At 42.5% G+C, this 14804-nt stretch overlaps 1 protein-coding gene across 1 annotated transcript; it reads right to left on the bottom strand.

The window, feature by feature from the left end:
• Nucleotides 1-2860: 2860 nt before the first annotated feature.
• Nucleotides 2861-14036, bottom strand: LOC139463994 (solute carrier family 49 member 4 homolog). Its single transcript, XM_071245477.1, has 11 exons — nucleotides 13553-14036; nucleotides 12785-12875; nucleotides 11307-11470; nucleotides 10743-10803; nucleotides 10052-10119; nucleotides 9670-9720; nucleotides 7984-8113; nucleotides 6796-6972; nucleotides 6509-6627; nucleotides 4154-4336; nucleotides 2861-3434 (listed from the first exon to the last, which is right to left on the bottom strand). Exons 1-11 carry the CDS (start codon nucleotides 14034-14036, stop codon nucleotides 3298-3300), a joined length of 1665 nt encoding a protein of 554 aa, XP_071101578.1. The 3' UTR covers nucleotides 2861-3297.
• Between the last annotated feature and the right edge of the window lie 768 nt (nucleotides 14037-14804).

Below are 14804 nucleotides of genomic sequence, written 5' to 3'. Positions count from 1 at the left end.
AGACAACCACGCTTATCAACGAAGTGCAAAGTGAACAGGGACTCATTTGAAAACCTTTCACGTGACCAGCGACGATTACCCCAGTTCGACACGTCGCTAGTTTATACACAAATAATGAATGAAATTAAGTAAAACTCAACTATACGATAAGCAGAATCAATAAAGATTGACAGAAATAATGGCCCATAGAGATAAATCGACCTTTCAAGAAAGTGTCAAATAAGATCGACAAAACCTTTTCCAATTCTGTCAAAAGCAGAGGCGATTGTACGATTCCGACTATATCATGAGCATGTGTTTTTGAGTCATTATCAAATAGTGATGATACCAGGTGTTCGCGAAAAGATGAGCGTATCCTGTCCCACTGGTGAACAAGGCAACTGTTCCCCGTAATAAACACGGGAACATGTGGGAGAAGTCGAAACTGGGAATTGCATCGGAGATACTTTTTGTCACTGAAGCGTCAAATTTTGAAATGTCAAACACATTCAGTCTTGAGTGATGTAACTTGAACTATCGGGGAAGGAGGGGTAGCCTAGTGGATAAAGCGTTCGCTCGTCACATCGAAGTCCCGGATTCGATTCCCCCATATGGGTACAAAGTGTGGAGCCGATTTCTGGTGTCCTCCGCGGTAATATTGCTTTAATAATGCTAAAAGCGGCACAGAAACATACCAATTCACTCACTTGAACTATTATGACCAACGTTATTGCTCGTGGGTTTCATAAATTTGGTACGCGTCTATTTCCCGTGCCACCTTGTACCTACCTCACAACTGAACAGTGATTAAAAACGGCGCGTGTTAGCTAACATACATTTCATTCTATCAACATGTATAGCGGTCAATATACCGGTATGTTGTTTACAAACAGTCACATATTCTCCCTCTTCATTTGTACATACACAAGTAGGAGTGAGTGAGTGAGTAGGGTTGGTTGAGTATTCCAGTTATATCGCGGTGTGTCAGCTTAATGTGGGAGGAAAGCCCAAGGGGGTGCAGGTCTAAAGCGTTTACCATTTAGGTTAAACCCACGAGCACGGGAATACCTAGATTATAAACCTACTGGCTGATATGGAGTTTTTGAAATTGTGGTAACACCTCGTACGAGGAATTGCAACCATTGTAACACCTCGCAGGAGGTATTACAACGATTGTAACACCTCGCAGGAGGGCTTACAATCATTGTAAACCCTTGATAGAACAAAAACTACGAATAGTCTACGAGACGCACGTGCAGATTTCGTGCCATTGCGAGACGCACGTGCAGATTTCGCACCGTTGCGAAACCCATGTGCTGAGGTCACCGGTTTCATTTCACGGCTGCAGGAGATATTTCATCTCCGATACAGGTTATACATTTGAGAGTTTTTATTACAGTTATTTAATTAAAAACGTTGTCTATGCGATGAGTCGGTTTATAAGTTGAACCCTCGGTATGTCACCTCGGTATGTCACCTCATGTCAGGGTTTACAATCGCTGGTAATGGTTTCTCCTATACATATAATCGGGACGAACAGTGATTCGAAATTAGGTTCATAGCTTTCTGACGTGTCCAAGGGAAGCAAGTCTGCACAGCGACCTGTTGTCTTGGTACTGAGGGACAACTCCTACAGACTCGCAATAGTTAAACATGCCAAGAAAGACGACGCATGGATTGCTGTTGACCTATTCTAACCTGGTTCCTCACGGGAAGAACCCGAACTGGAAGAAAGAATGTGCCCGAAGTGCTCCAAACGGAAATAGTCTTCGCACATACACATTCTGAAATATGAACACCCTGTTTAGCTACATGGACAGCCCCATGCCTTGTCAGGTGCCTGTTGAAGTTGACACTACATCAGTAGAAGACGAACATACTATGTCCTTGGTGTTTTTATGTTATGTTTAAGATATATATATATATATACACAATGTGGATAGGAATCATACCCCAACCTTTAATTTCCTAGTTTAAACAGTTCGTAAATGACCCGTTTCTGCATTACACACAACGTACACAAAGTAGATTGAACCAAAAGATTAACAGGAGATTTGTTTGATGATGACAGTAATCTCCCCAAACTCCATTCTCTTCGGGAAGGTAAAAGTTAAAGTTACAATTTAATAAAATAACAAAGTAAATATATAACGTCAAAGCCAAAGAAGAACCAGTCTCGATTATCTCCCGAAGAAGATTACAATGGCGTGATAGGCAAAATAACGGTGACAATTAGATGAATGGATCACTGACAATCCGTGATGACACCAAGACATTGCTACATTCGACTACACGTTGAGCACTCCCCATATACTTTACAAACTGATTCAGATGGACCATGTATACGTGCTGTTTATTTTCATTCATAATCCAGTTGTTTAAGGAGGACAGGGGGTGCACTTTCTGCAACCATTGTTTGTTGTTTAACGCCGCATTCAGCAATATTGCAGTTATATGACGGCGGTCTGTAAATAATCGAGTCTGGACCACACAATCCAGTGATTGACATCATGAGCATCGATCCACGCATTTGGGATACGAGGACATGTATCAACCAACTAAGCCAGCAAGTCTGACCACCTGGTCCCAATAGTCTCCTTTAACGACAAGAATGGGTTGAAGACCTAATCCGGATCTTCACGTGTCGCTGCAACCATTGACTCAGCCTCATTTTTTTCCTTTTATGTGATGTTTTCATTCAGAAATCTCCCTAATACAATGCCTTATGTGGTGTTCATTGAGCTATTAATTAATGTTAAATAGTGACAATTCTCTTGAATTTGAGTGAAGTTGTTACTAATGTCAGATTTGTCAAAAAATCAGAACTGAAGTCACTGTATGAATCACCAGTCCCAAACCAGGACAATAGACCGTGATTTTAGTGGTTATATTAAATGTGTTTAAGAATAAGAGATCGCGTGGGTACAAAATCTTTGATTAATGTCTCCTAGTCACCTATCTTTTTCTGTACCCACTCACTCATTCATGCTTTGATGTGTTATCAGTCTGTCTGTAATTGTTTTGATTGTCTTCTTTTTCGTGTGTCAGAGATGCGGACATATATGTAGCTATCACACTGACGATTTGACCATTCTTTAACACATCATCTAAGAGGGAACGCCAATTTTATGACTATACAACGATGAGTACGTTTGCGGAATGTTGTGAAGGACAACAAATCCTAGGTACGAAGTTGCAGTTCATGCAAAGGTGTTGAACTCAACGAATGGCATACATCTCGGGTATCCATTTCCAGGATAGTATCCATACAGAAAATACGGTTGTTCATGTGGTGATACGCCACCGGCCATGGTTCAATCACTGTTGCCTTGTCACCTTCGTCTCGGCGTGCTCATCAACTTCAAGCCTCAAGTACTTGTCCTTGAGTAGCACAATGGGAGGGATTGACACGACTATAGATCCCAACATGGCCCAGTTCATCCAGGACTGGCTCCCTGTAATTTAAACAGTGAACCAGTATTCAGTCTGTATCTTTTCAAGCAGATTGTATACTAGTCTGCTCGGGTCACATTTCATAGGAATGCAATCTCATCAAAATCAGATATTAGTTCTCGTCATAACGACCTTTCGCAAGAAACTGACCGACCAATGAAATGACAAGAATTCGACATTTAGCCAATCGGAAAGCTAGTTTCTCGAGCTTTACGGTACTAGTTCAAACTGCCGATTTCCATTCCAGACTACGCTTTGAAAAATATTGATTCAAAATTTGAAAACTGTACAAAAGAAAATTGTTTAATGTTTCATAGATGGCCGAGATTGTATGACAGTAATTCACACGGGCTATGGAAAGTTGTCTTCCGGTTCAAATGTTTATCCCATTGAAACGAGAGACCGATGATGACTTTGACGGATTCAGTCGCACAGCCACTGTCGTTCGGATTACCCCGTGTAAACCAGTTAGAGGTTGCATGATCAGAAAACACATTCCGACTGTCACTTTCCGATCTGGTAGGCGACGGTCTGATTGGTCGGTAGAAAGGTCATTCTGACGTGACCCGTAATAGGATGTCCTCAGAATTTTGTTTAGCGATAGCGAGAATTTGGATCTGATTTTGATGAGATTGATATGTATGGAATGTAAAGGTCATAGTTTTAATCCAAAGCATTTTCAGAACGTTTGAACAGACAAGAGGAGTAATGAAATACCTACCAATATTTGGTAATGTAGGAATTAGGAGAAAGACGAAGCCGAATATATTGTTGACAAGTGTCAGAATGGAGTTGGTTGTTCCCTCGCCGATAGGGAACGTCAGCTCACACGTCAGTTCATAAATAAGGGGCTCAGCACAAAACAGGATGGTGGTTGCCGAAATGAAAGTGACGTAGAGGACAACTGCGAAAACGGAAACATTTACAAATAAATAAATTGCAATAGATTCCATGGCATATGAATGGCTAACGAAGCATATTGTTTTTGCGTTTCTGTTTCCATAAACCGAAAAAGGCCACGCCCACTAACGGACTACTGCTTACTGATTGGATGATAATAGAATGGGCGGAGCTTGTGTTGCATAAATATGGCGCTGTACCATGTGACTGAGTTCTTATTGTTGTCAACATTTTTGTGTATCAATGATTGAATAAGCTGTCTGTGACTTTATTGTTGATTTATTTATAAGAATTGACTTAAATATATTTTTTACGTTTATGGAGTTATAAACGTAATTATGGGTGTGTACACTTTGCGTAAATCCACGAGACGGAAGTTTTTGAAGCAAGGATATAAGTCTTTGATTGATGTCAATTCTTAAATAAACCCTGAACGCCTGAAAATAATAACTGAAGATATTCGAAAATGTATCTGTTTGTATATGTAGTGTACACTCTCTTGAAATAGTTCCAAGCTTTCGATGCTGGGCTTCATACACTGTATCTATGTTGGGAATCGAACACAGTCTACGGCGAGACGAGTGAACGCTTGAACCACTAGGCTATCCCACCATCCCTCTAAACTACGAACTGACCAAGAGGAATCGTTACTAACTGTGGTACGTGTAATATTGTAACCAGAATCTTGCTTTCCTATACCCCGAGTCTGAGTTGGTTGCAAGTTTTCGCATGATGATTAGATCGGGTTTTGTTCAGCGCTGAATGGGATTATAGAAGGATGGAGATATTCCTTCATTGTCAGCTTCCGTTTTCTGTATGATAGAAATACTATAAGTCATACAGCAGCAACATATTTATGAACAGGGGCGGTCGGGTAGCCTAGTGGTTAAAGCGATCGCTCTTCACGCCGAAGACCCGGGTTCGATTCCCGACATGGATACAATGTGTGAAGCCCATATCTGGTGTCCCCCGCGGTGATATTGCTGGAATATTGCTAAAAGCGGCGTTAAACCATACTCACTCACATTTATGAACACAGCGCTTTTAAAAGCTCGGCGGGATACGAATCTGCAACCTCTTAATTAGCAGGACTTCACGCTACCATCTGTGCTAAGGAAATTGTTGACATCACAAATGTTAATTTTTCTAGTCACCATTATCTTAGCTTGGTTTATTTCACATTATTATTTAAATATTGTTCGTGGTAAGTTCTGGTGTCATCTGTATTATGCAAGTGCCCGTGAATCTGATTTCAACATACATTATACATCCTATCCATATTTGACTTTATGCCCATTGATATGCTCTTTATTCAAACATCTTTAGACCCGTGAAGATTCCGGGGTACAATAGGTCTTCAGCAACCCATGCTTGCCGTAAAAGGTAACTTTGTTTGTCGTAAAAGGCGACTAACGGGATCGGGTGATCAGGCTCGCTGACTTGGTTGATGCATGTCATCGATCCCAAATGCATGGATTGATGCTCATGATATCAATCACTGGATTGTCTGGTCCAGGCTCGATTATTTACAGACCGCCGTCATATAGCTGGAATATTGCTGAGTGCGGCGTTAAACAACAAACCAACCAACCAACCAACCAACCAATCAAACATCTTTAAATTCTGGGCGGTCGGGTAGCCCAGTGGTTTAAGCGTTCGCCCGTCACGCCGAAGACCCGGGTTCGATTCCCGACATGGGTACAATGTGTGAAGCCCATTTCTGGTGTCCCCCGCCGTGATATTGCTGGAATATTGCTAAAAGCGGCGTAAAATCAAACTCACTCACTCACTCTTTAAATTCTTAACGTGTCTAAACTCTTAACAACGTTTGTGTGGTGTTTAGGCTCTGAGTCGATAGTTCATATGATTTGTTTCGACTCTAAACGTGTTTAGATCTGCATGTTTTTTATATTCTAACCACATTTTTTACGATGTACGATTTGGATATTTTTAAGCATGCGTTTATGAATCACCGTCCAACCGTGATGATGACAGCTGTTCGCGAAAACATGAATCAAAAGCATTCGCCGTCTCAAAGATATTAAACAACTTTCAATGCCAAGAAGAAAACGGATATCCTTATGAGCGTACCGTACCGATCTTTGAACAGTAAAGAAGGTGGATTTCCCGGTGTTCATTCAATGTGTGTTTTTACCAAATCGTACTACACCAGTACCTAGAGAAGAGGGCAGAACCCCCACGCAGACGAGGGCGAAACACGCCACGTTCCCAGCCCCCAGTAGATACAGGATGAATATCAACAGCTTAAAATGGCGGGAAAATTTGTCTGCAAATCTGAAATATTAAAAACCATGTCAGGGGGGAAAGGTATTTTCGGGGCACTTCATACGACTATCCAGCTCTCCCTGTAGAAATCTTCCATTTCAATGAAATTACTTATTATCAAATGTCCTATGAAACAATTAGAATGTGTTTTTTCTAACAATTGCGTATCATGTTTACCTTGCAACTATTAACGACAAACCCATCTGACCCACGTTGCCGTAGAACCCCATCCAGCCGGCCTCCTTCTCAGAGACTCCGTACGGCTTGAGGATGACGTCCACCAGTCCAGTCCAGCAATCGGCCACTCCCAGGGTGAGGCCATATATGAGAGTCAGGAGCCAGAACTGACCACGCCTGAAAGAGACATAGTACATGGTTACATTGTGGTAGCTATCGGAAAATGTCGTCTCCTTTCAGTGTGAGTGAGTGAGTGAGTGAGTGAGTGAGTGAGTTGGGTTTAACGCCGCTTTTAAGATTATTCCAGTTACATCACGGCGTGTCAGCTTAATGTGGGAGGAAAGCCCGAAATGATGCAGGTCTCAGACGTTTACCACTTCGGTGAAACCCACGAGCACAGGTATGGTGCTGACAAACCTAGAAGCATAATCGGGGCGAACCGGGATTCGAACACACAATCATAGGTTTCTGGCGTGCCCAAGGGACGCAACTTTGCACAGCGAATCGCGGCGCCTTAGACGACTGGGCCACCCGTGACCCCTCTCCTTTCAGGATGTCGCCACGAAGCATCTGCTATGTGTAGCCATTGTTCCCTTGCTTTCGGCGTGGCGAGGGAACACTTTAACCAATTTGTTTCCCCATCGCCCTACCGTTACGTAGACCATCCCCGTCCACAGAGTACCGCTGAGGTTTAACGATACATTCTGTCAAAAGTGTTTATGAAGTCAAAGTTCGATATCCACATATTTTAATTATTAATATTTGTATTCTTAAGGAAAAACAGTTATTTTATAGCTCAAGCATAGCATTTCTTGGTAGGGTTGTCTTGGAACAAATACAATCGGATTTTCTGATTGTGAGTGAGTGAGTTGGGTTTAACGCCGCTTTTAACAGTATTCCAGTCATATCTCGGCGTGTCAGCTTAATGTGGGAGGAAATCGCGAAGTGATGCAGGTTTCAGACGTTTACCACTTGGGTGAAACCCACGAGCACGGGTATGGGGCTGACAAACCTAGAAACATAATCGGGGCGAACCGGGATTCGAACCCACAATCATAGGTTTCTGGCGTGCCTGAGGGACGCACAGCGAATCGCGGCGCCTTAGACGACTGGGCCACCTGTGCCCCCGATTTTCTCATTGTAACAATGTAATGTGCTTTACAGTGCGTTCACACGAACAAAGGTCACCTGAAGAGAGTTTTGAGTCCCACCAGGAAGTTCTCCCTCTTCTGTGATGCTGAGACACAAGGGGGCAGGGGAGGTCTGCTGGGGAAGTACAACAGGATGACCAGGAAGAGGAACACGGACCACCCACAAACTGAAACATGTAGTAATTGCCTTTGTCACGTTGTCCTTATCGGCGCCAATAGAGTGAACATGAAGTAATTGCCTTTGTCGGATGGTCCTTATCGGCGCCATAGAAAGAACATGAATTAATTGCCGTTGTCAGATGGCCCTTATCGTCGCCAATAGAGTGGAAGCGTAGTACATGCCGTTGTCGGATGGTCCTTATCGGCGCCAACAGAGTGAAGATGCAGTAATTGCCGTTGTCGGATGGTCCTTATCGGCGCCAACTGAGTGAAGATGCACTAATTGCCGTTGTCGGATGGTAATATTGGCGCCAACAGAGTGAAAGCGTAGTACATGCCGTTGTCGGATGGTCCTCATTGACGTCAACAGAGTGAAAGCGTAGTACATGCCGTTGTCAGATGGTCCTTTTGGCGCCAGTAGAGTGAAAGCGTATGTAAATGTAAATTTAGGTCCCATGCAGGAATATGACATTTACGCCACAATTGTTTGACAGGCATTTTATTAGAAGTTGATGGATGACAAGGTAGATCAAATAACAATTCTGAATAACACCCTTGCTTGACAAGGATGTAAGGAGCTAGAACGAAACGCAATTACACTATTATAAAAAAGTTGTTGTCCATAAAAAAATGTTTTTTAGCTATGCCACAGGCTTTAAAATATACAATGGGCCATACATACGTGGTTGATACACAGCAAGGTCACACATTGTGACGCAGTATCAGTACAATTAAAGGCTGTTTGAGAAATGTTTATTATATAAAGTAGCATTGCTCTTGAAAAATGTAAATATGCTACTCAGTATTTGCTAAGGATCACGTTTTGGTGGTATAAAAAATCATCCAACAAATAAAGAATGAAATATCCCGGTACACAACGTAACCCCTACAGGATCTCAATGTTAGGATGAACGGACAGAGGCATGCAGTCATAGGAGCGATGTGCATAGGTTTTTGAAAATGTGTGTTTGGATGTATCGTGATAGAATCATTACACATCATTATCAGAGAGCACAATATTTGCTACTGAGGACTGCCACAACAGAAAATAGTTATGCCCCATCAGCGTCAGGGACGTCGTTTGACCACCGAAGAATTAGGCAGATGTATACGCATGCTTGAAACTGCAACTTCTTTTTGCAAACGTTTTTGGTGTCAGCCAAAGTATGATCAGCAGGGCATGGAATCGATACCAGACGTTTGGATCAGCAGGTGGTCGACAGCGCTCCACCACTTAGCGGGAAAGACAGGTTTCTCATAACCGCAGGAAGAATACGCTGATTTTGACGGGTGATCTGACTGATTATTGGTCGCATGTTGCATATTGGCAGTGTTTGGCACATGACAACGGACATTGCTTCATTAAACATGTCTTCAGGCAATATGTCTCTGGCTATGTCAACAGATGCACACAATTTGACGTATTACAAAGTGATGTAAGTGATCAAGTGGTTATCCATAGCATGTTTTGAGTAGTAAACTATTAAACATAAATCCACAAGTAACATATGACCCAACAAAGACTAGAATAACAAAACCATGTTTGCTAAATGATGATTCTTACCACTATACTGCAACAACATAATGTCCTTCCGTTCTTCTGCTATCCTTGTCCCTAAAGGGCGAGAATACAATTATGTAAACAAATATTCATAAATAATGTCGTTTTAGTCATTGGTCAATTAAATCCTAGGTTAATATTTAACTAAAAAAAAACTCATTGAAAGTAAGGTATTAAAACTCAGATTGTTCAGATTAAAACTCAGTCTCCACAAGTTGGGAAGAAAATGTCGTGAAGACACTCACCTGATGTATTGAAGTACAGATAACAGTCGGTGTCTGGGAGTTGGGAAGTATATGACGTGAAGACACTCACTTGATGTATTGAAGTAAAGAGTACAGTCGGTGTCTGGGAGTTGGGAAGTATATGTCGTGAAGACACTCACCTGATGTATTGAAGTACAGAGTACAGTCGGTGTCTGGGAGTTGGGAAGTATATGCCTCGATGTGGACGCTGGCAAAGTATAAGAATAGTCATCATTAGGACAACGGGACTTCACAATGGATTTGTTGACATGCTATTTCCGGTTATGTTCGAATTAATAAGAGTTTGGTCTAGAATTTGAACTTAGGGTGTATATTTGAGTAAGACGCTTAATACGACGAACAACCCTGCAATATTACAATAAACATCATTGTGGTGTAAGGCGCCGTGTCTTTTTGCAGAGTTGCGTCCCTTAGTCGTGCCAGGACTCATCGTGGATTCGAATACCATATTTGCTCCAAATTATAACCCTCTATCGGTCAGCACCAGTCAAGTGATCGTGGGTTTCTCGTAAGTGATAATCGCCTGATTCGTATTAAGTTCAGACGCCGTCATACAACACAAAATATTATTCAAGACGGTGTTGCACCACTTCCTTATTGCTGGTTACCTATCGATGATGTTCCTGTCGTTTTTTGTTCATGCACTGATGCTTTGTGTTGACTTTGGTCTCCCGTAAAAGTTTAACAACCTCAATATCTAAAATTATCAAAAATAAAAATCATTATTTGAATGACTGTTGCTTAAGGCTTCAGCAATCTTGTAGCGTTTCATGGAGTAGATTAGTTGCACATAAATATGAAAACACTCACCTTTGGTTGTCTCGTACATTGGTGCAGTTTGGGTTGGTACGGTCCGGGACTACCATTGGCCCTAGAAGAAAACATGTGCATGGCCCATTAAAGGAAGCCTCAAACGAAGTATAGCTCGCATTATATTTATTTTCTACGTTGATGTAACTGTAGATCGTACATGTATATCAGTGGTATATTGTGCACAGACGGAGATCCACTACGACATAGTTAGGTCACGTGATACGTTACGTCTCCTAACCTTTGGGTATAGTTCGATGGCGTCCTACAACCAACCACAGTAAACCAGCTCCATGTGTTCAGAACTTCTTAGAAGATTGTACCGTCTTGCAATGCTACTCATATTTACATTTCCCACAATATAAACGTATCTATAACGAGAAACTACACCATTCCAAGTCAGTACCCCTACATCTCATAGTTTCTGAGCGTCGTTAGGGTAGCACGCAGGCACGCACGCAAGCAGGCAGGCAGGCAGACAGGCAGGCACTCACGCACTCGCTCACTCACTCACTCACTCAGATATTATTCGTTAGTTTTTAACAGATGCAGGCTTGGACTTACCTATGACAAAACTTAAGGCCAGTCCTAGGTTGGTGATGACGATGGTGAGAGCCGTGCTTGTTGTCCTCTCGTGAGGGCCGAACCAGATGCTGGAGAGAACGGGATTACCAAACATGGCCACTGGCCCGGCCAACCCATTCAAGGCACCCCCGATGTGGTTGATCCTTGGAAAAATCAAATGTAGGCATCTTCATCAACATGGCAATACGAAAGCTTCTTGTGACTTATGTGCAATTAGAGTCTGCATATGTCGTAAGGCATCGTTGCTCTTGACGTCAATCTCTTGTTGGTCGGGCCTAGTCTTGAGTATTTACACATGGATGTCGTGTAGCTGAAATATTGCACGGCATTAAACAACATTCATTATCTGAGTAAACAGGCGATCGCTTCCACTCCAGTTACCTGTTCTTACCATGTTACGCATCTTCGCGAGGCAAGGGAGTTGACCGACTACGGAAGTCCACTTTCCACCCTTGCTGAACTAGGATGGAATTTCTTGGCTCGATCGTAGCGCCAACAGTGGCAATTGAGAGTTATGTCCATTCTATTGACCAATCAGATTCCACCATTCATGTCACTTGCCTTTGCGTTAAACAAAATTGCGGCGCGCAGTCAAGACGATTGATTGATAATCAATCTATATTGTGATAAAACGGGCCTTGCTTCGCGAGGTGCATCAAATCAGGTGAGCACCTTGATTAAAAACATGAAAAGATTTTTGAAATATCTGTTCACGCCGAGTTGGCTGTACACACGCTTTGCAAATCCTGCAATCGACCGAAATCCACACGGCAGGTAACGAACCGGATGGCGATTTCGTTACGCGATTTTGATTGGAGTATTATTAGTCCAGCAAAAATATAACTCCATAATTCCAGTCTAGTTCGGCAAGGGAGGAAACTGGACTTTTTTGGCTATGTTACGAGAGACTCCAGTACTCACCATGTTACGAGAGTCTCCAATACTCACCATGTTACGAGAGTCTCCAGTACTCACAATGTTACGAGAGACTCCAGTACTCACCGTATTACGAGAGTCTCCAGTACTCACCATGTTACGAGAGACTCCAGTACTCACCATGTTACGAGAGTCTCCAGTACTCACCATGTTACGAGAGACTCCAGTACTCACCATGTTACGAGAGACTCCAGTACTCACCATGTTACGAGAGTCTCCAGTACTCACCATGTTACGAGAGACTCCAGTACTCACCATGTTACGAGACTCCAGTACTCACCATGTTACGAGAGTCTCCAGTACTCACCATGTTACGAGACTCCAGTACTCACCATGTTACGAGAGTCTCCAGTACTCACCATGTTACGAGAGACTCCAATACTCACCATGTTACGGGAGTCTCCAGTACTCACCATGTTACGAGAGTCTCCAGTGCTCACCATATTACGAGAGTCTCCAGTACTCACCATGTTACGAGAGTCTCCAGTACTCACCATGTTACGAGAGTCTCCAGTACTCACCATGTTACGAGAGGTGGCGTGGAAGAGATACACCGTATGCCACATCCCGCTGTTATCAGCATCATACTGGTCACAACGGCAGGCCTCATCCCTGAAAATGCGAATATGCAGTTACAAAAGTAGTCACCTTTGGATGCCTTGTCTCGCCATAAAGACAACAATGTCCTGGAATTCGGAGTTTACTTACATACCAGTGCTGTATACTTGACGGATCATGCATTTCTCGATCTGTTGGGCTTTGTTGAGGTAAGATTGCTTAACTACAAGTAAGAAGCATAGTGCCTGTCGTTACACTTTGGATGTTTCGGTGTCGGAGCTGGTAATATACTATTCAGAAGACGTTAAGGACCACCTAGGGGTGGTAGGGTAGCCTAGTGGTTAAAGCGTTACTTGGTTACAATGTGTGAAACCCATATATGGTTTCCCCCGTGATATTGCTGTAATATTGCTACAAGCGGCGTAAAACCATACTCATTCAATTATCTGTCATGACAGATTAACTACAGCCGTATTAATCGGGTGGTCCTTAATATTTTGCGTAGTATAGTTGTGACAACGAGGACGAGGACAATATGACAACACCATTCACGATGATGTCAATGGTGATGAAGCTGGTTTAGGGATAACATCGAAGATTATTAAACCCGAGGAAACTGTTTACGAAGATGATGCGGATGGTGACAATGTTGATACCTAAGTTGATGAAGTTGGCATGGTAACAGGGTAAGTTCAAACGATAATACATCTAACAGAACAACACAGCCTTACCCTTCACATCAATGACCCAAGAGAAGAACACGGCTGCCACCATGAAAGATATAGGTCCCCAGTTGGTCAGCGTAGTTATGGTTCCGTCATCCCATCCGAAAGCATCTTCACTGGCAGCAGAGATGGGCCCGAAGGTGTTCCATACAAAATTCTCTGTGGCCGCGAATAACGAGAATATGACCAAAATGTACCACCGTCGTTTATATAATTTGACCTTCACCTCAACCTCCTGGGCAACTGGTGGAGACTTCGGGTGGCTGTTGACTGGGGCTAGAAGACTGTCTTCGAAAGTTGGGGTAGCTATTCTTGTACTGTCGGACGCTAGGTCTACCCAGGAGTCATCGCTACCCCTGAGTTTGGGGTCTGCAGCGTTTATGGATAAATATTGCGGGGTATACACCCTCTCGGGTGGAGCTTCTTTCTCGCCGGATCCGTCACATGGGCTGCCCGTCGTATCCGATAAAAGCCTTGTTTTTTCGTCCATGATGTATTGTATTTATGATGGAGAATAATATTTAAATATCCTGTATTAAACAAAAAACGTTTTTATTAATTAATTTTGTTTCCTTGCTATAAATAATACTTACATTACAGGGTTTAAGTGTGGCCTGGCATGGTGGCATTTGGTGACATTGTCAACAGGATTGTGTGAACACATATGATTTATTTGTTTTGTTTGTTTGTTTGTTGTTTCACGACGCAGTTAGCAATATTCCAGCTGTAAAATATGACGGTGCCACCATTTTTATCTTTAGAAACTCTCCTGATGGAGGTAATCTAACCAGGGTAGAAGTGACAACCGTTTAGGCAAGTACACTTGGACTATCGCCCCAAAGTCACATTGTGAGTTTTTGTATAAGATGATAAAGACTTGCACAGAATAGAATAAAGGTAGAATCCGGTTTCCACGACAGGGAAAATCCTTTCTTTATTCGAAGATATACGGTATGTCATGATAACATAGTCTTGACGTAGGTCAGTGACGTTTTACTGTCTGCGTTACACTGATCAGGTGATATCACAAACCTATATCTTCAGTGGTTTGTATATGGCATGGTATATGTGCAGTAGGATTAGGATGAGTTTAAGAGGAAACTCGGCTCGGGCAAAACTGACAGTTTTTTTTTTTATTGATTCAAGTCTTCCGAACACCACTCAGAATGCATATGGAGCAATTTAACCGCTACTGAGACAAGTTATCGTGTACGAAGTTTTGTTTGTTTGTTGTCTGGGCATCGATCAAAGCAATTGA

Source organism: Haliotis cracherodii, unplaced genomic scaffold, assembly GCF_022045235.1.
Source record: "Haliotis cracherodii isolate W230 unplaced genomic scaffold, xgHalCrac1.p SCAF_16, whole genome shotgun sequence".
NCBI lineage: Eukaryota > Metazoa > Mollusca > Gastropoda > Lepetellida > Haliotidae > Haliotis > Haliotis cracherodii.
This window is presented reverse-complemented; position numbering and strand designations above follow the sequence as displayed.

Coding starts and splice junctions, on each gene's coding strand:
- LOC139463994 (XM_071245477.1), bottom strand. CDS start 14,036: ATGGACGAAAAAACAAGGCTTTTATCGGATACGACGGGCAGCCCATGT. Junction 10,804..11,306: donor GGCCTTAAGTTTTGTCATAG/GTAAGTCCAAGC, acceptor GTTTTCTTCTAG/GGCCAATGGTAGTCCCGGAC. Junction 10,120..10,742: donor AATGTACGAGACAACCAAAG/GTGAGTGTTTTC, acceptor ATACTTTGCCAG/CGTCCACATCGAGGCATATA.